Here is a 24526-nt window from a genome sequence, read left to right as displayed (position 1 = left end):
CTAATTCTTTAATATAGTAATAAGAACTGAACTTGCAAAATACTGGTATAACTACTAAAATAAAAATCAAATCAACGATCACCACTAAACTCATTTTTTAAAGGATATTTTTATCTCTCTCTTAATACAGAATTTCCTATAAAATTCTATTTATACATGTTTTTTTACTACATAAAAATCAAACCAGAAATTCATACTTCTAACTTACATACCTAGTGAAAATCTAGGAGCTTCCCTTTTTTAAAATTGATAAAACTCTTAATAAGATCAAAATTCAATGTAATTCTAAGTTATGACAATATGCTTAAATATAGATCCTAATAATATTACTCAAACTTTTCTCATGTTCACGTTTGAATCATGCTGATCATAACACGTTTATTCTTTTAGTTATCTAACATCTAGAAATACTGTAGAAAATGTGCAGCTTCCTTACAAACATGTTTATTGAAAGCATAGATGCTTGTTGCCTATGGTCACTGTAGTAAAAGGCAGTGTCTTCTTGACATGCAGTCTGCAGTGCTGACACCTGTCCCTCATACACCTGTATGAGCCCCAGTCCTCATACACTCTACAGGATACCTTAAAGCTTATAGAACTCTGAATTAGCCTTTTAAATTTCCCCCCATAGATCCAACTTGAGTGATTCCTGTTAAAATACATCCAGGGGTGATTTCAGAGATACTGAAGTTACAGATCATTCTTTGGGGAAGAAATAAAATTACCCTGCCATAGAAACCAGTTATGAAATGATTATGATATTATTTGCAAAATATCCTATTTAAAAAGACACATGTAACATAGATTTAAGCATCTATATCAGCTTAATATTGAGATAAGTAAAAATTTCAAATATTTAAAATATGACTTACGGTAGTTTTCTAGTTTTTATCCTCATAGCCTACTAAATGATACTTGGCTTAAAGCATATAAATTTCCTACCTGGGCCCAGCTTCCTTCCTCAGATTCTTTCTGTGTTAGCAGCAGGAAATGATTAATAAAGCAGGTAAATATAAGTTAATTTCAAATGAATACAGAAATTTTTTCCTAGCAAAAGCAATATTTTTATATAAAATGTTATCATTACATAAGCATATATATAGATTTTTACTACAATGTACAACTATTAATCTCCCAGATCAAGAGGGAATACAGGGCAACAATATAGCTCTGAATTAATTCTAATTTAATTTTAAATATATTTATACATAATGGATTTTCATGATATTGCAAACATTTGATCTGGTCATTCCAAATCTACTTAATTCTTCAGCATATAATTTTCCAAATGTAATGTGCTATAATACAAACTTCTGATAATATATAATTACATATATATGATAGAGAAATATTACACAAAATACATTACTGAAGCAAAAAGAGTAACTATATTTTTAATACTTTGTGGTAATCAAATGGATTTCAACAACAGCCAACAAAATAAAACAAAAATCAAGTACAGCAAAACTAAACCAAAAAAATGAAATTAGTATTTGAAATTTCATTTTATCCATCATAAACTTCTAGAAAATCAATGTTCCAAATAGAGATAAAACTTAAAGGACGTTGAATTAAAAAAGAAGTGGCTAAAGTTAAAATGTTAACTTTATATGAAAAGTGACTACGTATAACATTGTGTTTTAAAAATTGATAAGTAGAGGTCCCAAGAAGTAATTAAAAACTGTGCTTTTGAATAACTGAGATGCTAAAGCTTAAGAAACTACATAATTATTTTTTTAAATGAGGATTCAATCTAAACTTTTCTATAACAAGCTTAATTTGGACTGGTAATATGCTGAGACCTGTTAATGTACCCGATGGCAAGTATTTATTGTTGGCATACTACAAACTTACAATATTTGCTACTTTATGGCAGTCCAACACTGTTTCATTTAAATATGTCATATCAGTGTTGTAAAATAAAATTGTAACAAAAATATTAGTTATCTTTGCATGTCATATAAAAGCAACCTAAAAATTATTAGTTTTTAAATACAAATAGCAGTAAAATAACTTTCCTTCAGGTTCAATAAAGCGGTAAAGACTAACCGTTTTTGCTGGAGCTGCAAGATTTTCCATTTCTTCATGGGTCACCCAAACGTTGCCTGAAGGCTAGGGAGGAGCCCAGAGAGAAGCAAGGAATCCAGGAGGCAAGAGAGTAAAGAGAAAGGCAGCACCTCTGTGAGTAACAGCATCTCAGCTGGCCACAGTGCCCCTGCCCTAGTAGCATGCAGGACAGACAGCCTGGGTGTTTGGCTCAGGGCTCCCTTTTTCTTCTACTACAGGGGATTAAATAGACAGAGGCTTGCAGTGAAGCTAATGGGATAGCTTTCAAAGACACTTCTGTGATTATTAATCAGAAAAAGGGAAGTATCAAAATTTGCATTTCAAAGGTATATAACTAAGAGCTCCATTTCTGAAATAATGAAGAACTGATTAGAGAAGAATGCAGTTTTATTTTTTTCTTTAAAAAATGATGGAACACATGGTTTGTTGCATTATTATCAAAATTTCATTCACATAACTTTGATTCATCAGTGTCCTTGGATAGAGAAAAAAAATGACTGTCAATATAAAGCTGAAAGTGCTATCATAACCTGTCTGGGAATCAGCATCAGCTTTTTCCAGATGATTTTTTTCTTTTGCAATTCAGGATTCATGTCATTTTTCTGTATTCTTATAAATGAAAAAGAAATAAAATGCTATTTTTATTTAATAAAGATATTTTTACCCTCACTAAAATTAACTGTCAAATTGCAAAACTTATACATTTCCTTATTCTTCAACAGTATCCTATACCATTATAGAAGGAAAAAAATCCTATTCTACAATGCAAAAAAAAAAAACTATCATATTATGAAGCCCCCTTTGATTTCTAAATAAGTCAATATTTGATATTAGTTCTATTGTGATGGAGAAACCAAACTTGATAATAAAGTGAAATTTTAATAACCTTATGATAAAGAACCAACACCTGGGGAAAGGGTTAATTTCCCCCACTCCCTTTGTCAGCTTCTCTACAGGGAGCTTAATTAATCCTTGGTCCTTATATATTGGATTGTAAAAAGTTGTCTCTAGGAGTCTGATGACTCCCTCATGAAATGTAAACACCTCTAAGTCAGGCTTTAAAGGCCAGAGATTCAACAGGTTTCTGTGAAGAGTCATTTCTTCTTATAATTTGTAATTTTCTGAATCGCTGTAGGAATGTAGCTTCATCACTTAATTGCTAGTATAAATTGTCTTGTCAGTTACATGCAAATTAACTGCAGCCTAAACTATAAACTTGTAGGCTTAATTCTTATAAATATAATTCTTAGGGAGATAAACTCAAGTCATCTTGAGTGACTGCTGCCTGTGGTAAAGGCTACTTGCAAGTATTTTACTGTCTTTGTTCTACACCTGTGAACTACTTGTTGCAAATTCCTTGTGCATGGTCTTTGGACACATAGGCCAAGAATTCAAACTCACCAATGTTGTAAAGGTTAAGAAATGATGTCAAATTTCCTATAAATGTCCCATGTAATTGCAACTCTGGGCCTAGACCTTCAGAGCACTAGCTAGCTCAACTGGGTCCCCTGGAGTAAATAAACCTGATTCTCCAACCTGCCCAGTGGTGCTTGGTCTCTTGCTGACCACAATTTCCATAACATTATATACTGAATAATGAACAATTTCTAATTCAAAGTCCGTATAATAACATATAGAATCAGTACATTATTTATAGTACTGGTTATTGTAAACACTTTGCATCAAATTCTACCATTTATCAGAATCTACCATTTCACTGGGATGTCTTTAAGAATACTTCAAGGTTGCCCAAATACTCATGAAATTTACTTTTTATGATTTGACTTGTAACTTGTTTCGGAATGGGTCCAATTTTAAAGAATTGGAAACAGCAAAATTGATGCCCAACCTCATGTGTAAGTCAGCACTATAATTCACTATGTCCTTTTCTACCACTTGCATAATACCATGGCTAACTTTCTTCATATTATAAATAATGTAATTCAATATAATTTAAAAAGTGACCATATATAAACTAAATTGTTGAATACAATTTTATATAAATGAAATATCATATAAATGATGTGTGTGTGTGTGTGTGTGTCTGACAGGCTAAGATATATATTTGGGCAACAAAGGGAGTTGGATAATAGAGATTTATAATGAAAAGTAAATCATAATTCCAAATGTTAGATATCACATGTATAAAATTCTCATTCTCTTATTGCTTTAGAATTTGAAGGATAGCCCATTTTTCCCTATAAGCAAAATATGTGCACTCTTAGAAAACATATTTTAGAATACAGGAGCCATTTTTGTCACTTAAAATCCCTCTCTTCTACAAGGATTTTGGAATGGTGTTCATTATAAACAGACAGCTGTATAGGCATATATTAAACAACAGATCATTTGGAAGATAATTGTATTTATTGACCTAGGAAGAGTGTACTGTACTAAGAAGACTTCAAACTCATCTGTTACAATCTCTGTATACCTGTTGATCACAGTGCTTTGTCAGAGTGGCTGTAGTTTTGTTCAAAAATGATGAATATTTGAGGGAAAAAATCATTTAAGCCAGTCCTATTTATACTAGTTTCTGTAACTTCTACTTTACTTCTGTATCCAAACAATAAAAATGTCACTCCTTCCAAAAGAAACTTGTCTAGTATTATCTCATATTGTAATAGAAATTTGTATAGTCTCTCTCAGGTTATTTTAAAGCCTATGTTTGCCAGTTTACCACTGTATTCTGGAACATGCTGGAAAGTATGTTTTATAATCTGTTATCTTTACTTGAAAAAAATGAGTATATATCCAGGGCATTTTGCTGAAATATTGTTGGCAAATGTTGTTGTATGTCAGATGTTCCCATTTGATGTGGGGTTTTACCTGTAAAGAGCATTGCCTGCCTATAATCTAGTAAAGTAACCCACAAGCTAGCTAGCTACACAACCCAATATTTGAGGTTTTAATGAGCTTCTTTTACAAGCAAGTCCACATAAAGTAAGTGAAATATTCAGATTGTGTTCTTTCCACCTTCCTCTGGTTGTATTATGAAAGAGCAGTTTAGAGCCCAGAGTTTCAGAGAAGAATGTCTCTAACAGAATAGCTACAACAAGGGGCTTTGAGCAACCAAAGACATAAGGTGCCATGGAATCAAAGGTAAAGAAAATACAAACAGTGGGCTGGAAAAGCATAAAGAAGAAACCTCACAGAAACTGCCTGTGGTCCTCTGAGAGCCCTGAGCATCATTTACTCACCGTGGCTGGCAGCCTGTGTTGCAACCCCTCAAATATCTGAACTGGGGAATGCAAAATAGTTGTCATTCTTATGGCTAATATCATCTGAGCCTAACAGATGATTTATAAAAATTCAATTCCTGTTATCAAATTATCATCAGGAGGCTTGAGTTCTAGAATGGGCCCTTTGTATTAACTACTCTGAGACCTTTCTAAACCTCTCTAAATTTCAGATTCTTCATCTCTTAAGTGAAACTAAAAGCACATATTTCATACTAGAAAAATATGGAGAACTTTAAATTATAGTATAGTAGGACACAGGACTGGGACTCAGCAAGTGAAATGCCCAGTTGCTCAATTTAAGTAAGCACTCACTTTCAGTGTGGTTCAAATGCAAGTTTGGCACCTGACCATTGGAACTTCCTTAAATCTTGTGCTAGCCTAGAGGTGCCTCATCTGCCTCTTTTTTTTTTATTGTTGGTTGTTCAAAACATTACATAGTTCTTGATATATCATATTTCACACTTTGATTCAAGTGGGTTATGAACTCCCATTTTTACCCCGTATACAGATTGCAGAATCACATCAGTTACACTTCCATTGATTTACATATTGCCATACTAGTGTCTGTTGTATTCTGCTGCCCTTCCTATCCTCTACTATCCCCCCTCCCCTCCCCTCCCCTCCCCTCTTCTCTCTCTACCCCCACTACTGTAATTCATTTCTCCCCCTTGTATTATTTTTCCCTTTCCCCTCACTTCCTCTTGTATGTAATTTTGTATAACCCTGAGGGTCTCCTTCCATTTCCATGCAATTTCCCTTCTCTCTCCCTTTCCCTCCCACCTCTCATCCCTGTTTAATATTAATCTTCTTCTCATGCTCTTCATCCCTACTCTGTTCTTAGTTACTCTCCTTATATCAAAGAAGACATTTGGCATTTGTTTTTTAGGGATTGGTTGGCTTCACTAAGCATAATCTGCTCTAATGCCATCCATTTCCCTCCAAATTCTATGATTTTGTCATTTTTTAATGCAGAGTAATACTCCATTGTGTATAAATGCCACATTTTAGTACAGATAGAGTACTTAGAAAGTATTATCAAAGGAGAACTGAGGAGAAAAGTCCTAATTAATATGAAGAATTCAAGTTCTTGCCCAATTAAATCATTCTGAAAAAGTTATGACAGAAGAATAAATATTAAAATGAACTTAAGGAACAACTAATGAAAATGAATCACAGGAAAACTCTCTTGCTGTCAGAGATACAGGATCAGTAAATATCAGCTAGATCTCAGAATCATCCTAAATCTTATAGTGTTCTAAGTAACATTTGTTATGACCTAGGTCATTTTTAAGTATTGTTTTATACTGTAATTTGTAATTGAATTACAAATTAAAGTAACTTGAAATTTACATTTTACACTTCAATGTCTAGATTTATATTTCTCCCCCTTTGGATTTTTGCTTCTCATTTTAAGAGCTTTTTTTTCTCATTTATTTAATTTATCTAATTATACCTCATTTTATACTCAGTATTGAGACTTATGAGGCTAGTAAAAATGAAAAGAGGATCAAAGCAGGCTGAAAGAATGCAGTAAGAAAGAAGGAAAACCCGTGCAGAGAAGGAAAGAAGGAGCTCACATTTGGGGTCAAAGGACACATGAGTGTCACCCTAAAGGAGTCACTTAACTTCTCTATATCTGTTTTCCCCATCTGTAAAAGAGGCAAATAAAAGTCCCATTCTCATAGGGTGAGAACATGAAGCTTGGATGAGTTATTACAAGAAACTCAAAACAGTGGCTGACTTTTAGCCATTGTTATTGATTATTGAAGTTGGTTTTGCTGTAATTCCACTGATTTCTATTGCTGAAACTTTACTAAGCAACTTCCACTGAAGCAAATCCTTGGTTCAATAAATACTTTTTATTTCCCTTATACATTGTGGGACCTAATGCCTGCTTTATCCCTTATGTTTTTGTACAAAACTGTTGAAAAATATGGTTGTCAAAGATCATTCATCTTTGTTTCCAAGTCTATTTATTTCCACTGCACTTGCTATTTCTTTTTCGGATTATGTGATTTAAATAAATATTACATTAAAAAAGTATTTTTGCTCACATATAAACAGGAAGTCAAATTATTTGAAAAGACCAGATAAAGGCAAATCTGAAAACACAAAATCAATGAGATACAATTTTATCAAAGTTCCAGGAGGAAAGTATAACTGTCCAGAAGGATTTGCACTCACATATCTCTTTGAGTTATCTAGAAGTTATCACTTAAAAGTAAAGAAATAATAACATCAATAAAAAGCTGAACTAGGAAAAGGGAAGACTTACTGAATGAGGTCATAGATAATGTGAAACTCCAGGCATTGGAAACTACTCTAAGTCCCAGAGGCATCCTCTAAATTTGCAAATGGCTGAGTATCTGAATACTTCTACTTAAGATAAAAGACTGATTTTTTTTTCTTTGTGACATCTCTCTTGATCTGAATTTTAATTAGCTGATTATTTCCATCCCTATTCAATTAGGTAAAAGGTCTTCCTCAGTAATAGTAGTTTAGGAAAAAGAAAAAGAAAGCTGGAAGATTAGGGCTGGCCCAAGGAAATAATAAAGGTGACCTTCAGACTTTCCTTGTGGGGTTCAGTTCATTTCATCTAGACAGGAAAGGAGGCAGAATCAGACTGAAGCTCTAGTCAGCTAATAACAAAACAAAACAGAAAGCCCTAACACACACACACACACACACACACACACACACACACACCTATCCTAGATAGACACTCCTGACTAAAACACGGGAACACAAAGATACAATCATGTTTCCATGATTCGAACTAATATAAGTGTTCTTAGAGATATGACAACATTTCTTTTAAAACACAAATTGCTTTTGTATTTTCTACATATAAATCCTATCATAATTTTAGGTAATATTTAAGACGTCAATCTTTGTTTTATGAATTAGGTGTGTGTGTGTGTGTGTGTGTGTGTGTGTGTGTGTGTGTGTGTTTGTGTGTGTGTGGTACCAGGGATTGAACCCAGGGCCTTGCACATGCTAGGTAAGCACTCTACATTGAGCAACATATCCAGCCTCTCTTTATTTTATTTTGAAACAGAGTTGCCCAGATTGAGGAAGTTGGCCTCAAACTTGCCATCCTCCTACCTCAGCCTCCCAGGTATCTGAGAATTCAGGCATATGTCTGGTTAAATTAGATATAACTAACTAATTAATTAATTAATTTTAATTAGGTATATATGACAGCAGAATGCATTTTGATTCATTGTACACAATTGCAGCACAACTTTTCATTTCTGGTTGTACATGATTTAGCATCACACCATATGTGCAGTCATACATGTACCTAGGGGAATAATGTCCATTTCATTTCACCATCTTGATGTCCCCTGCCCACCTCTCCCTCCCCTTTGCCCCATCAAAATTCCTTTATTTTCCCCATGGCCTTCACCCCCATTATGGATCAGCATCCACTTATCAGAGAGAATTTGGCCTTTGGTTTTTTGGGATTGGCTTACTTCACTTAGCATGATATTCTCCAACTCCATCCATTTACATGAAAATGCCATAATTTTATTCTCTTTTAATGCTGAGTAATATTTCATTATATATATATATATATATATATATATATATATATATATATCACAGTTTCTTTATCCATTCATCTATTGAAGGGCTCCACAATTTAGTGCATTGTGCTGCTATAAGCATTGATGTGGATGTGTACCTGTTTTTAAGTCCTTTGAGTATCAACCAAGGAGTGGGATAGCTGGGTCAAATGGTGGTTTCATTCAAAGTTTTCTAAGGACTCTCCTTACTGCTTTCCAGATTGGTTGCATCAATTTGCAGTCCCACCAGAAATGTATGCTTGTGCCTTTCCCCCACATCCTCATCAACAGACTACAATTTTATGTGAACCTTTTGTTTCATGAAGCAAAACTTATTTGTAATATATGGGAAATGAGTAAATTTTTCATGTAAATGGGGTAAAAGAATAATTTAGTATATAATTTTTAAAACTTGAGACACAACTTGTCTCATGTATCTTGCATCAATAGTTGGCAGATGGCACATATCCCCTGTGAATAAAGAACTTTTATAATTAATAAAAAGATAAATATTCCTGTAATTCTAAGGGAAAACTGAAAAGGTTGGGAATAGACAATCTGTGTGTGTACTAGATCAAACAAAACATTTTAAAAATTCAACTTTTCTAGTATTTTTTTTAAACTTTATTTGTTTGTTTGTTTATTTATTTATTTAATGTGTTGCTGAGGATGGAACACAGTGCCTTCCGTGTGCTGGGCAAGTACACTCTACCATTGAGCAACAACCTCAGCCCTGTTAATAGTAATTTTAACTGAAGCTGACAAAAAGAGGGAAAATGGCAACACAAAGCAATTTGGAAATTAAATTTATAAATGTTAAGAATATAAATGCTCTATATACAAATATTGCTATGCAAATAAACATAGGTCATGCAATAATATGTTACATGTACAAATTTTACACATAATGAAAATTATTATACAAGAAAAATATCGATAGTGTCTCCATAAAGATATACAGAAATTAAAAATTATATTGAAATTTAATATTTAATGAAATGAGGAATATAATCATATTCTGTTACTAAATGTCAAAAGAGAAGGATTCAATAATGTGCTATGTTAAATAATAAACATTTATACTATTATTGCTTGGTCTTCTGGGTGATGAATCAAGAAGAGAGAACTTTAAAATGGTTTCCATAAATAAACAATGGTAACTCAGGAGAGGAGCCAAATCCAGACTCTGCAAGTTCAGCAGAGACTTTTCAGAGGCATTATATGATACCTCTGGATGGATGGATTGTGAGGTGTCTTGTGATTCTGGTGGGAAGAAAGTTCCAGGTGAGCAATTGCAGAAAAAGCTATTGCAAAGGCTCATAAGTGGTACAGAAATTTAAGACACTGAAAGTAATTCTGCATTGTTGGAATCTGAATCTGAGGAAAAAAGCCTTTGAGGTGGACTGAGGTGAGATCCAGAAGAGTTTCATAAGCTCTCTCCACTTCTCCTGTTCTGTAAACCATTGAGTGTAGTCTTATCATTAATATTTTGTAGTTAAAACTGTCTCTGTTTAAACATTTTTAGAAAAATAGTGCTTATTTTTTTCCATTAAGGAATGAATCCTGTTGTTAAATAAAAATAATAAAAGTATATCTAATTTTTTAATCTAGAATTTGGGACTTTGCTGTAATTTATGCAGAATTTGAAGGCTTTTTTTTTTTAACACGTGATCTTCAGAAGAGAGTGTTTAAATAAACCAGTTGTGATGCTTTTCTCAGCTAAAATTAGTCAGGAAATTCATCAGATCTGAAATTATTTACAACAATTTAATGGCCTTTTCAGTTTTAATTTTAGGTGTATTATGAATTTATGAGTATTGCTCAAGCAGTACTCTAGCTACAGTAAAGAGCTATTATCTTCATTTAAAAATAATATTATAGTTAAGAGTTTTTATGATGAAGTATATATATTTAGTTTATTTATAGGATATATGTATGTATACATCCATATACATATATACATATACATATATGTTTGTGTGTGTGTATGTGTATATATATATATGTATTATAATATATATATATATATATATATATATCCTACATGGTATTTAGAAAGACATTAAAATGGAATTATGCAAAATAGATGTAAGTCTTTGAAATTTGACCTTGAATTTATGTCATTAGAATCTAAAATATTGGAAAGAAAAATAGTATAAATATGATAGAGATGAAGCAAATTCCTTAAATTTGTTTAAGACTATATATAAAAAAGTTATCTTCAGGTTAATTTTGTGCCTGAGAACTGCAATAAAATATCACTTTTCTGACTTTTACCCACTTCCAAATTTATCTCATTCTTCTATATGTTATTATGTTGTATAAGACCTGGTAGAATGAATCGGACATAACTTCCCTATGTTCATATATGAATACATGACCAGTGTAACTCCACATCCCGTAGAACCACAAGAACAGGGATTTATATTTCATGTATATATAATATTTCAAAATACACTCTACTGTCATGTATACCTAAGACGAACAAATTAAAAAAAAAGAAAAAAAGGTATTGTAGAATCTTGTTAACATCAGAAACCATATCCTTTATCAACAAAATATGTAATTCGGGAATGAAATAAAGAAAGAACGAAGTATTATTTTTGAGTTTCTCTTTGTGTTTTAAGTTCTCATCATTGATGCCTGCCTCTTTTGTTAATTTACCTAATGTTTAGGGACAAATTATAAAATGGATTGGTGATTTATACATTACAAGTAAGCAGATTTTGAAGGGAAGCATTCTACTTGGTATTTACAAATCATCAGTCCTCATATAGTTTCATCATAATGAAATTGCTTAAAAGTTAGTAGTTAGTATTGCATTTTCAGAAAGCACTAATGCTGATAGCTCCATCCCCTAAGATTCTGGATTATATTTTTAAAAAATAAAGGAATAATAAAGAAAAGAAAACCCCGTAGAACAGTACACTCAGGATCTTGATGCTCAGTAGAAAAATCTAAACTCTAGTCTAAATGCTAGCTCAGAAGTCTGTTCTGGTTGCAGCCTTCAAGTCTGATATGAATCACAGCTCCTCAATTGAAAACCTATTAAAAGTAGCAGCAAGGTTAATGAAGAGCAAGCTAAATCTCTTCAGAAATAATTCATGCTGACATTGAAATGTGTGCTGTCACATTTTGCTCTGTGGACTTAGACATGCTGCTATTTGCCCAGCACTGAGGAAGGGTAGAGCATAAATTGACTCACAGTTCGTGATGTTGGAGGAGCTGAAGGACTTGTTAGGGAAACCATCTCCTGGATTGCTAATCGGAGCTTTAAGCGATGCAGAGGATTGCTGATTCCAATTTCTCTCTGAATCTCGGTGTCTGATAAAGCAGACATGATGGCACCACTCTTCACATTGGCTCGGCAAGCTGCCACATACCAGGCAGGCATTCCCAACCAGAGCTGTTGGATAAGATAAAACACAATCAGTTTGTAAAAATAACAATAACTAACCTTTTAGTGTCTTTTATATTCCAGGGATTATTCTAAGTACCTTACATCTATGAACTCATTTATTGCTCATACCCCATGAAATAAAGGCTATTATTCTCCCTGGAGGAGATAGGTGCACAGAGACATTAAGTGATTTGTTCAAAAACACCAGTGAGGTAGTAATGGAACCAGGATTTGAAATTGTGGTGTTTTCGTATATAAAAGTGAAATCTGCATCAAATCCCCTCTTATGTATAAGGGCAAGAAGAAGAGCTATAAGTTGAATTTAGCAATGGGTTCAATCCATTTTTGTTTAATGTGACTTCAATTTATAATTTTCCTTTGAAATTCTGAGTTTGGAGAAATTTTGTTACAGAATGAGACAGTTTTACCATCTCCAGCCTTGTGATTTCAAACAAACCATGCAGGGTAGCTAAATCATCTTTCCACCTACCTATGAATACCTGACCCACAGAAGCCCTGAAGTAATGAATGCCATGTTTTGGTATAATTTGTTACTCAGTAGTTGATAACTATACAGGCATCCTTTTAATCTATAAAATCTATGATATTAAAAAACTATGTAAGGCGGTGGTGGGGGGAGTTCAGAAACAAAAAGCCAAATCTCTGAAGCAGTATAGCTGGGGCTGTGATGGAAATAAGAAAAAGGACAGAGAGAACTTGAGCACAATGACTATATAGTTGATCCTGCAAATTTGTCCTGCAAACTTGACCTTACTGTGACAGATACATTACTGATGATGGGAAATGGGACTGATCTCTTACTTTATAAATTCAAACTAATTTTATAAACTTAGTACATTTATAATTTTGTATTTTAATACAAAAAAATGAACATCTAAATACACTTTCACTAGACCCTAATGATTCTGTACCCCTCTTCTAAGATCTCCACACTGGTTAATGTTGTCCAAATGCTTGTCTATGCATTGTTACCAGTGTTCTTTGTGATGGCACTTTAAAGAGTTTTTGATGTGGATAAATGGTTTGCAAAGCTTCAGACTCCCTCCTATACAACATTCTTTAGAGACTCTGAACTCCAGGAAGTGGAAGGTGAACATTAAGAGCTCTCATTCATTGGAGCACCAGCTGATTCATCTTTCTTATTCCACTTTATAATTTGAGTCACATTAGGAATCACATTATGAGCAATATCTGTATGCTCAGGATAGGTTTAATTAGCACCAACTGCACTGCCTGTCATTTCCTAGCACCTTAATGCCAGTAAATCTGTTTTTTTATCTGAAGGATTTGCTCATCACTTGCCAAAATAGCAGCGAACTCTGTCAAACTGCAGCTCATTTTATTGAAGTGAAATCTGAACAAAGAACTCTTATCACTTTTCAGGTGTGATGTCTTAAGCATTCTGTCTTGTAATTGATTTTTAAAATACAGTAATTCTAAAGACATGTTTGGAAGAAGCAGATCTGATGTCTAATATGCTAAAATTTCCCTGACATGGCAGAATAAAATAAAAGAAACAGACTTGTTTCAGTTGAGTCTAAGAAAAAATGCAAAGTATGATTTTATACCTACACTAATCTACTTTTCTAAACCAAAGTGAGTTTTGATTTTTTTCATCATTGATTAGTTATATATGGATATATGATAATGAGGTATGTGACTTTATAACCCCAAGCCATTTAAAACAATGTGTGTTTTTGCCTTTATAAAGCAAGAAAACCATAGATTCTGCTTTCCCCTCTATTAACATCTTCTAGTGTTGCTAGCAGCAGCCCACACTAGGGAACTAAATGGAAATGACAGTGACCACCACTCATACATAACATAAAGGGGCCCTCTGCAGTCTAATAAATATTCCCCTCCCTGTCAGTGTCTGTGTCTCCTGCTCTCCACCCCAGTCATACATTGTTTCTCCAGAACATTATATTCTGGGAAAATGCTGAATGTGGTTCTTATTTAATTAACTTGAACTAAACTTAATTAATTAACTTTATTTATTAATAGGTTGAGTGAACATGAATTAAACTGATTTTTTCTTCATTTTCGACACAGTAGGGAACTAAGACATATGTCTTCTCCTTAATGCCAAGCGTCTAAACCTCGCTGATCCTTAGACCTGTAAGAACCACGTTCAAGAATTAAAAAGTGAAGGTTCAGCTCCCTTATGATTGGGTGGACTTCATATCTTAGATAACAGAAGATAGGTCTTCTCTGCTAATGTGGACTAGTAGATTGGAACAGGTACTTTCTTACAACAATTAAAAGGTGGATCAATAATTATTTCTACTGCTCTAGACCTTTCCTTTTACCCCACTGCATGCTGTGTTCTGCTACAATCACAGGAAAGTGTCAGAGTGAAATCCTAGTGCTCCCAGGTCCCCCAGATAAGGCAAATAATTCCTCTATGAGCAATTCTAGTCCATTGTTAAGCTAGGATCCAAAAATGACAAAATCATGGAATTTGCAGGGAAATGGATGGCACTAGAGCAGATTATGCTAAGTGAAGCTAGCCATTCCCTAAAAAACACATGCCAAATGTCATCTTTGATATAAGGAGAGCAACTAAGAACAGAATAGGGAGGAAAAGCATGAGAAGAAGATCACCATTAAACAGGGATGAGAGGGGGGAGGGAAAGAGAGAGAGAAAGGAAATTGCATGGTAAAGGAAGGAGACCCTCATTGTTATACAAAAATTACATATAAGAGGAAGTGAGGGGAAAGGGAAAAAAACAAGAGAGAGAAATGAATTACAGTAGATGGGGTAGAGAGAGAAGATGGGAGGGGACGGGAGGGGAGGAGAGAGGGGATAGTAGAGGATAGGAAGGGCAGCAGAATACAACAGACACTAGTATGGCAGTATGTAAAAAAGTGGATGTGCAACCGATGTGAATCTGCAATATGTATACGGGGTAGAAATGGGAGTTTATAATCTGCTTGAATCAAATGTATGAAATATGATGTCAAGAGCTTTGTAATGTTTTGAACAACTAATAATAATAAAAAATAATTAAAAAATTAAAAAATTAAAAAAAATTAAAAAACCAGAAACCTATCTTTACCTATCTCTAAAAACTATTAATGAGTAGTGATTGACTTAGGAACTTCTAGTTTGATTTTCTCACCTCTAGCCAAGCAACCACAGTGGGTCCATCCCACTGGGCAAAAGGCAATCCTTTCCTCCGAGCTTCTTCAAGAAGTTCATGCCTAAAGTATACAGCAAAGATCATTTGTCAGTAATATGGAAAAAAAGATGTTTGTGTTTATTTTTAATGACACTATTTTAAAATAACCAATGATCCTTTATAACTTTTAATGAGATGGCACGGAATAAACAAAATTCTTCTTCCTTTGAGTAATATAAGCAGACCACACATTGATTTTATTAAGGGTGACACATTGATATCTAAAACTGATCTTCTCTAACATTTATTCACTAAATTTGAATGTTATGTGCTAATGAACTAAGAATCTGAATTATACTATCAGCAATGATCTTATCCCTTTAATATGAGTCACATAATCATATTCAATCATATATTATGAGATCTAAATCTGTCTTATTTCATCTGCCCTTCTCTCTTCTCATTACCATCTCAATGGCAGAGAACATATTTGGTTATAGAAATAAAAAAATGAATTTGGTCATTTTGGCCCCATTTTTCATAGTGTACTTGATTTCAGTCTAACCTCTGGGCTCATGAGTAACTTAGAAATTAATTCTTTGGATTGTAAGACTACATTTCAATTGTTTTTGAAGATTTGAACAATATTATTAATGAACTTAATCTATTGACTATATAACAACAGCTTCCCCAACAGTTAGGCAATGTACATTTTGAATACAACACAGATCTTTAGAAAAATGGAATATGTATTTGGTCACAAGTGAAGTATCCATAAAAGGGTAAACCAGGCAAAGAAGACAACCAAGAGCACAGAGGCTATGACACTCAGGAAAGGATGAAACTTTTTAAGGAAAAAACAAAGGACTATAAAATGAAACCATTCTACTGTCTGTGGCCTCCAGTTTGCAACTTCTAAGGGTCTGCTCTGCTCTGAAGTCATCCAAGCCCAAGCGTGTGCTACTGCCACCTGTCCATATTGTTGCTCACTCTCTGACCTCTTGGCCACTCATAGATAGCTGAAAACCATATCTCATTTCATAAGAACTCCAACCCAAATTGATTTACATCACTAAAAAGCAAAGTATAAAATTCAACAGTATATGTATTTTCATTTATAATCACTGCTGCTTTTAAAGAAAGTTAAATACTTCAATGAATATAAATGGTTGTTTTTGATATCAAGATAATGTAAAGAGCCCCAACAAATGCATCTACAAGTCCACTGTCCCTACCACTGAGAATTTAGAGCTGATGTACACTTACTAAATCAACTTAAGATCACTCCTTATTGAGACAGCAGGAATGTGTTTCCATTGAAATTAAAAGTGCTGTATATCTGGCCAGGAAAATATTTAGAAATACATTCTCTGTATCTATATATGCCATAATCCTAGACTCAAATGATGGTATGATACTTGCTTTATTTTGAATGTATGTCTTTCATTTTTTGAAATACATCACAGATAGTATACATGAACTCTCAGATACAGTATTTATTTCCTACTATTTATTAATTCTTAGGATAAATTATATTCATATAATATATGGTAAAAATTACTTCCAACACCAGAACTTCATGTGTTTGTAATAGAGGCAGCCAACAAAACTGCATAGAAATGTAGCAAGGGGCAAAGCAAAACTTGCAGCTTTAGTGGCTGAAGAGACACATAAATTAACTGGTGTTTCATTTGAGTAAATGGCATCAGTAAGTTCTGTGTATAAGCTATCCAGAACTCTGGTACCCTGAATCTGAAGTACAGGCATCTCCTTATTTGGTTTCTCTACCATCACCCATTCCTTTGGGCATCCCAGTTACATTCCTTCTTTGAAAATCAGTTTTGAATAGCTTAGTTTCACTGTGGTAGATATATTTATAAAATTGGATTGAAGGATCAAAGCACAAACAAGCAGGTGCTTAACTCACTGTTGTGAGCTAAGACTTGAGCTCAGGTTGAAAAATGGAGCAGAAGACCCTGTTTTGGAGCCAGCAGTTAATTGACTCAAGATCTCCTGTTAAATCAACAAACATGAAACTGTTTAAAAACATACAGCATACAAATATTTGCTTAAACTCAGGGATGCACAATCTGATTATGGAATTTTGGTTGTTATTAATCATTATCTTCTTTAACAATAATGCAAACAATTGGTGAAGGCTAACTTTGAAAGGCAAGTAGGACTGATATGCAGATAGCACTATGAGCAGGATAAGCAGTAATGGTGAAGGTGCAGAGAGAGAACGTAACATGGACTATGTGCAAGAAAATTTAGAATAGTCTTTCCACAGAGTCTGAGCATGTTGTTAGAGTTGTAACATTATACTCAATAGGTAACAGAATAGGTCTAGTTATAATAGATACATGGTAATAAATGGGAAGAAACAAAGATACAGTTACAATGTTCTTATTAGTTTAGTGAGAAAGTAAGTAAACACACACTAATAATCAAGGAACATTTTCATACGGGAACTATGTAAGTTGTACAAAAACCATCTTTAAATGTTAAACCCCTTTAATTTTGAAACTTCTTACCAGTTCCCTAAAACAAAAACAAAAACAAACAAAAAACTACTATAAAAGCCAGAGTGAGCCTATTAAAACTTAAATCTAATCATATAACTTCACTGCTCATAACTCTCTAATAACTCCTTGTCTCACTGAGTGGGTTCCGCTCCACTCTCCATATCTCACCTGAATTAACTCTCTTCTCACCCAGCAACACTGTTCTTATAGTTAGATCTGACTCTAAGCAGAAGCCTTAATATGATACACCCCAGATCAGGAAGACACACTCGAGCCCAAAAGTGGATGGCTGGGCTATATCCAGGTCTGGGTATTACAGGAGAGTAACTCCAGACTTACTTGTCCTTAACCCAAGGGAAGTATCACTCATGTAAAGAAAGATGTGGACATGCTGGCTTTGGAGAGAAGTAATTTTAGAAAAATAAAGCAATGTGGGCAATGTTGTAAATGTAAGAAATCACTGAGTCTAATATTTAATCTTATACCAGACTATTAAGGATAATATTGACTGTATGGGGCTTAGTTGTTGCTATCAGAAAATAGTGCTCTAAACTATTTAGGAAATATTAAATAAAAAGCTGATTTGTTGCAGACAAGGATTTTGGATATACTGGTATTCTTGGTTTGATCAGTCCATGTGTGAGAAGGTATTTAGTCTGGAATACATTTTCTTTATAGCTGATATTCAACCTTTTAAAGGCCAAGAGGCAGTTCTCAGAGTGAGGCTATGATCAGTTCTCTTACTACAATTTTTTAATATTTATTTTTTGATTGGAGTTGGACACAATACCTTTATTTTATTTATTTATTTGTATGTGGTGCTGAGGATCAAACCCAGGGCCTCACACATGCTTGGCAAGCTCTCTACCACTGAGCCATAACCCAGCCCTCCTATTCCAAATTTGATTTAGAAAACTATCTTTCTATTTAGAACTGAAGAAACACTTTTTCTTTCCTAAGATAAACGTTTCTCAAAGGATACTTATACATCATTGTAGTTGTGAGCTTGAATTTCAGTTTTAAAATTTAGACTAGATTTTTTCCTTCTATGTTTTCTTTCTTTTATTAATTATTTTTTAATCTATATATGACAGTGGAATGCATTACAATTCTTATTACACATATAGAGCACAAAAATTTTTCATATCTCTGGTTGTATACAAAGTATATTAATACCAATGTACTTTGGAAAATAATGTCTATCACATTCCACCATCATTTCTAACCCCATATTCCTTCCCTTCCCCTCCCACCCCTCTGCCCTATCTAGAGTTTGTTTATTCCTCCCATGCTCCCCCTCCCTACTCCACTATGAATCAGCCTCCTTATATCAGAGAAAACATTTGGAATTTGTTTTTGGGGGATTGGCTAACTTCACTTAGCATGATCTTCTCTAACTCCATCTATTTACCCGAAAATGTGTGAACCCTCACATATCAGATAGAGCACTAAAAAACTCAAAAGCTAAACACTAAAAAAGGAAATAACCCAATGAATGAATGGGCCAAGGACCTGAACAGACACTTCTCAGAAGATAATATATAATCAATCAACAAATATATGAAAAAAGTGTTCATCATCTCTAGCAATTAGAGAAATGCAAATCAAAACTACTCTAAGATTTCATCTCACTCCAGTCAGAATGGCAGCTATTATGCATACAAACAACAATTACTGTTGGCGAGGATGTAGAGGAAAAGGTACACTCATAAATTGCTGGTGGGGCTGCAAATTGGTGCAGCCAATATGGAAAGCAGTATGGAGATTTCTCAGAAAATTGGGAATGGAATCATCATTTGACTCAGCTATACCTTTCCTTGGTCTATACCCAAAGGACTTAAAAACAGCATACTACAGGGACACAGCCACATCAATGTTTATAGCAGCACAATTCATAATAGCTAAACTGCAGAACCCACCTAGATGCCCTTCAATAGATGAATGGATAAAAAAATGTGGCATATATACACAATACAATATTACTCAGCAATAAAAGAGAATAAAATCATGGCATTTGCAGTAAATAGACTAGATTTTCAAGAACATCAGTAGCACTTCCTTTGAGAGGAAGTGACAGCACAAAATTATTATTACCTGTGTGAAAACTCAAGAGAGATGGACTTATTGTAAGGGAAATTATTTTGAATATGTAAAACTTAGTCACTTTTTATTTTCAAGAAACATATTCTCTGTTTCCTCTGATAAGTGGACTAAGCCATAATGGGGGGGGTGTTATGGGATGAATTGAGGAACTTTGGAGGGGGCAAAGGGTGGGGAGGGGGCAAATGGTAGGAAAGATGGTGGAATTCGATGGACATTATTACTCTAGGTACATGTATGATTGCTGGAATGGTGTGACTCTACTTCATGTATTACCAGAGAAGTGAAAAATCCTGCTCCATTTGTGTACAATGAATCGAAGAGCTTTCTATTGGCATGTATAACTGATTAGAACTAATAAATAAATTTTAAAAAAGAATATGGAATTATCATTAAATTCTAAGCAAAGCTTTGTCAAATGTGAAATGTCACACTGACAGAAATTCCATTATAATATGTAATCAATCATTAATAAATCAATGAACAGGTTAAAAAAAGAAACAGATTCTCATTTGCAATAAATAATATTATTATCCTCCAAAGGCCTTAGACTCTCTTATAAAGCAATTACTGTGACAAGTTAGGAAGGCCCAACATGTGCTGAGTGTTCAGCCTATAAGTAATTTGCATGCTCATAGGTAAACATGTAGAGGGAAGCCCATGCTTGCTACACCTGATCTAAGAACATGAACAAAGGATGAGTACCCTAGAAATGACTAGATTAAAAAATTTCTAGTTAAAGTATCAAAAGTAAAGGATATGGAAAAACAATCACCAGGGAGAAAAGGAGGACAATGGGTCCCAGGGAGAGAAGGAAAACAATGTGCCATTTCCCAGTAAAATGGGCTCTGGGCTTTCACAACTGTTCTATCAACTGCCCAATGGCCCATTCTGCTATGATTCAACTAAATCCTATAAAACTCAGATCCCTATTGTAACCAGTTGCCATTTTCTCTCTTGAAAATGTGTCCCTCAAGTGCTTAATAAAGCATCGCTGATCCACTTGAGGTCTGTCTCTGTTTCTTTTTCTTTCTCTTTTATTTTGCTTTCAAAGAGTGTTCATAAACTGTATACAAATCTAGAGCACTTGCCATTTTGTGATTTCCAACTCATAATCCTGACTAAGCAGGTAAGATCTTACTTAAATAACTAAATCCTAATGGAAATATCTAGATCCTCCTCTTTTCTTCTCCTCCTCCTTCTTTTCTAAAGTGTGTATGATACTGGGATTGAATCCAGGGTCTAGAACATGCTAGAAAGTGCTCACCACTGAGCTATACTCCTGATCTTATTTTATTTCATTTTTGAGACAGGGCCCTACTAAGTTGCCCACGTCTGCCTAGAACTTGCGATCCTCCTGCCTCAGCCTCCCAATTAACTGGGATTACAATTGTGCACCATCACACTGGGCTCGGATTTTATGTACCTCTTTAATTATTTCAGTTGTGACCTAATTAGTGTAGCAGGGGGAAACATAATTTGCAATTATGTTTCTGCAATACTAAACATTGAACAACATCTTCATGCCCCCTTCTCTTGTGTCCCAATCTAACTTTGTCTTGACTTTTAAGATTCAAGAAACCTACTTCCATTTTATTTTTCTTTCCTTTGGTGTTGGGGTCAAACCCAGGGTCTCATGCATGCTAAGCAAGCACTTTACCACTGAACTACACCCTCAGCCACAATCTGCTTCCTTTCTGAAGTCATTATAATCTTTCACCAAGCCCGATAACAATTTCCTTTCATAGTTTTGCTGGTGCTGAGCAATCCTCTCTACTGTGTCTCAACATTTTATATTAATTTGATTGTTTATAAATTGTTCTCCCCTATTCTGTGAATTTGGTAGCAGTGATGTTGTATGCCCTGTGACTAACCATGTTATCTGGACAGTCATTCGTTGATTTTTATAGACCACATTGGCCATATTTTGCCAATAAATAAAACTGAGAATCTGGTTTAAAATATGCATTCTGGTAAGGAAGAAAGATCTGTGTAAATACACATATAAATAAATAATAAAAAACAATAATAATCTAGGTCACTGAGATGTACTCTGTAGAACACAGTAAAGCAGTGAGGGACCAGGAGTACCATCTTGCCTGGGAAGGTCCCTTTGAAGAAGCAATATTTAAGTTGACATTTATATATGGGAAAGAGGCTAGCAGTGAGGGTCTTGTAGAAAAATGTCTCCAGCAGAAGAAAACCAGGTTTATTTTCAGTGAAAGGAATGGAAACAGATGTGTGAGCAACAGAAATCAGGCAGGCAAGGCCAATGTGGCTGGAGTGTCCTGGAGCATGGGAGAGTTGGGATTGAGCGAAAAGAAATGGAGAGACAAGCAAGAGTAATGCAAGATCGTGTTGGGCCTGGAGGCTGTACCGAGGAGCTTATCCCACTAGAAATTTCAGGCATGGCAACAGAATATGATTTAGATATTAGAAAGGTCTCTTTGGCTGCTTAATACAGAGAGACTTGAGACAAAGGTGGTAGTTACGGATTCAGTTAGGAGGCTATTGCCATAGCCAAATAAAAGATGATGGTAATTTGCCCTTGGATTATGTCTGCAGACATGGTGAGAAGTGGTCAGGATAGAGATTCAGACACATGGTGTATATTCAGTAAGTTGTAACTGAATGAACACATACTAAATTTGCTTCTCATTGTCTATATTATCATTATTATATTGGTTATTTACTTACTTTTGTAAGGTTGAATTTTCTCATATTTGAAGATGATTATAAACTAATCTCAATGCAAGTATGAGAATTAAATAATTCTGAGAAAAGCACCTAGCAGACAATACTTATGCAATGGATGCTAATTTTCTGGGCCCATCTTTTCTTATTTTTCCCAACGAAACTCATTTTATGTGCCACCATCAGATTAATCTCTTAGAAAACATCTATTACCACGCAGCTCAAATTTCTGTAGTACATTTTTACTGAATAGAGAAAGAATGGTTTCATGATCATTCCTGATGGGCCTCTAAACTACATTTCCAGATGTGCTATTGGATCTCTTTCTCCAGCCATGCGGATACTCAGTATGCTTTAGACTTCACCTCTGCTGTTCTACTGCCATCTTCTTCATTTGGAATGAATTTTCCTCTGTTCTTCCCTCTAAACATTCCCTGTCCCTCAAGTGCCACTACTCTTACCATGTGTAACACTGGTAGGCAGATTACTGCATGTTACAAGGCCGGTCTCTACACTATGATCACCTGAAAACACAAGCCATCTCACTGGCTTTTATACCCCCGTTGAACAACATACTGATTTAGGAACTTAACCTAAAATGTTTGAAAGGCAAAATCAACAACAACTTATCAACAGACTGAACAAACTCCTAAATAAAATTTAACTGGAATAAGGTGATATGCATTGTGAAGTACTCCTTCTTCCTAAATTATATGAAGAATTTGCAGGGCAGAGTTGCTTGAATATTCTCTCCTGAAAGGGAAGATTATTTTTTATTTATGTGCTTTTTTTTCCCCTTATGCTCAAATCCTATTTTTTTTTCTTTTTGAGAAAAAGTCATCTGACACCATCATTCTTTACTTAGTTACCCAGTGAATGAAAGAACCAACATTATCATAATTTTTTAAGAGAACACTAATTTATATATTAGATAATCCTTTTCAGAAATAGCTATTCTTCTAGCAATTTTATCAGAATGGTAGAACTTGAATTTTTTAGTGTTTATATTTGTACCTTTGAGATTTGTAATTCATTAGTTATGCAAAAAAGTTACAGACCATGAGGACAGTAATGTGCTTTCCCCCATATTCTTTCCCGTGTAGCTGATTCCTTGCTGTCAGTGAAAAAAAAGACTTTATTCTCAGACCACTTAGTCTAGGATGCTATTTTGGGACTGCCAATTTGTGATATGACTGTCTAAATACCATACAGCATTGCTTCCTGTCACTCAAGGTGACCATTTCAGTAGCCTTCCATTCAATGCCTGTCAATTTCCCCTTCATAATTTTTACTGCATTCCTTTACCTCCTATTTTTGCTGCCACCAAAGTTTCTTTTCAGCCTTTAATTTAATCAGCCTTTCTCCAGGCTTCTTACATTGCCATGAAAAAGAATCTTTCTGGGAGATAGATTTTGTAGCAGAGTAGACGAGAGAGCAGTTCTCCAAATCACATTGCTAGAGCTAGATTCCTGTGACTCTCCTTAGCTGCACATCCAGAGACATGTCACTTTACCTTGCTGTGCCTTCCCTTTCCTTGTGTAAACTGTAGCTGATAATGGCACCTACCATAGGGGACTGAAGTTTCCATGAGAAAATATATGTAATGGCAAAAGTGACTTGCATAAAAAAGAAACGGTCAATAAATGTGACCTTTTACTACCAATAATCATAGTGCCATCCTCTTAGAAGTAATAGATGGTTCTACAAATACCTGCAGTATTGTCCTTAACTTACTGTCTTGGCTAAATTGTAATTTTCCTTCCTAATCATCTCGTCTTATTTCTAA

General features: G+C 34.4%; 1 protein-coding gene across 36 annotated transcripts in view; it reads right to left on the bottom strand.

Annotated features, from left to right (window-relative positions):
* Ppfia2 (PPFI scaffold protein A2) overlaps positions 1 to 24526 on the bottom strand; it is a 453020-nt gene that overhangs the window by 16402 nt on the left and 412092 nt on the right. For 32 of the 36 annotated variants that reach the window (XM_026391438.2, XM_077799256.1, XM_077799255.1 and 29 more), the window contains 4 exons: positions 15422 to 15503; positions 12084 to 12284; positions 2050 to 2112; positions 943 to 972 (listed from right to left, as the gene is read on the bottom strand). In XM_026391438.2, coding sequence (XP_026247223.1) covers positions 943 to 972; positions 2050 to 2112; positions 12084 to 12284; positions 15422 to 15503 — 376 coding nt within the window. The remainder of the gene's footprint in view (positions 1 to 942; positions 973 to 2049; positions 2113 to 12083; positions 12285 to 15421; positions 15504 to 24526) is intronic. The other 4 variants (XM_077799258.1, XM_077799260.1, XM_026391465.2 and 1 more) reach the window with 2 other exon arrangements.

The sequence above is a fragment of the Urocitellus parryii genome, chromosome 5 (genome assembly GCF_045843805.1).
Source record: "Urocitellus parryii isolate mUroPar1 chromosome 5, mUroPar1.hap1, whole genome shotgun sequence".
Lineage (NCBI taxonomy): Eukaryota > Metazoa > Chordata > Mammalia > Rodentia > Sciuridae > Urocitellus > Urocitellus parryii.
Note: the sequence above shows the minus strand (reverse complement) of the source record. Positions and strands in the feature narration are given on the sequence as shown.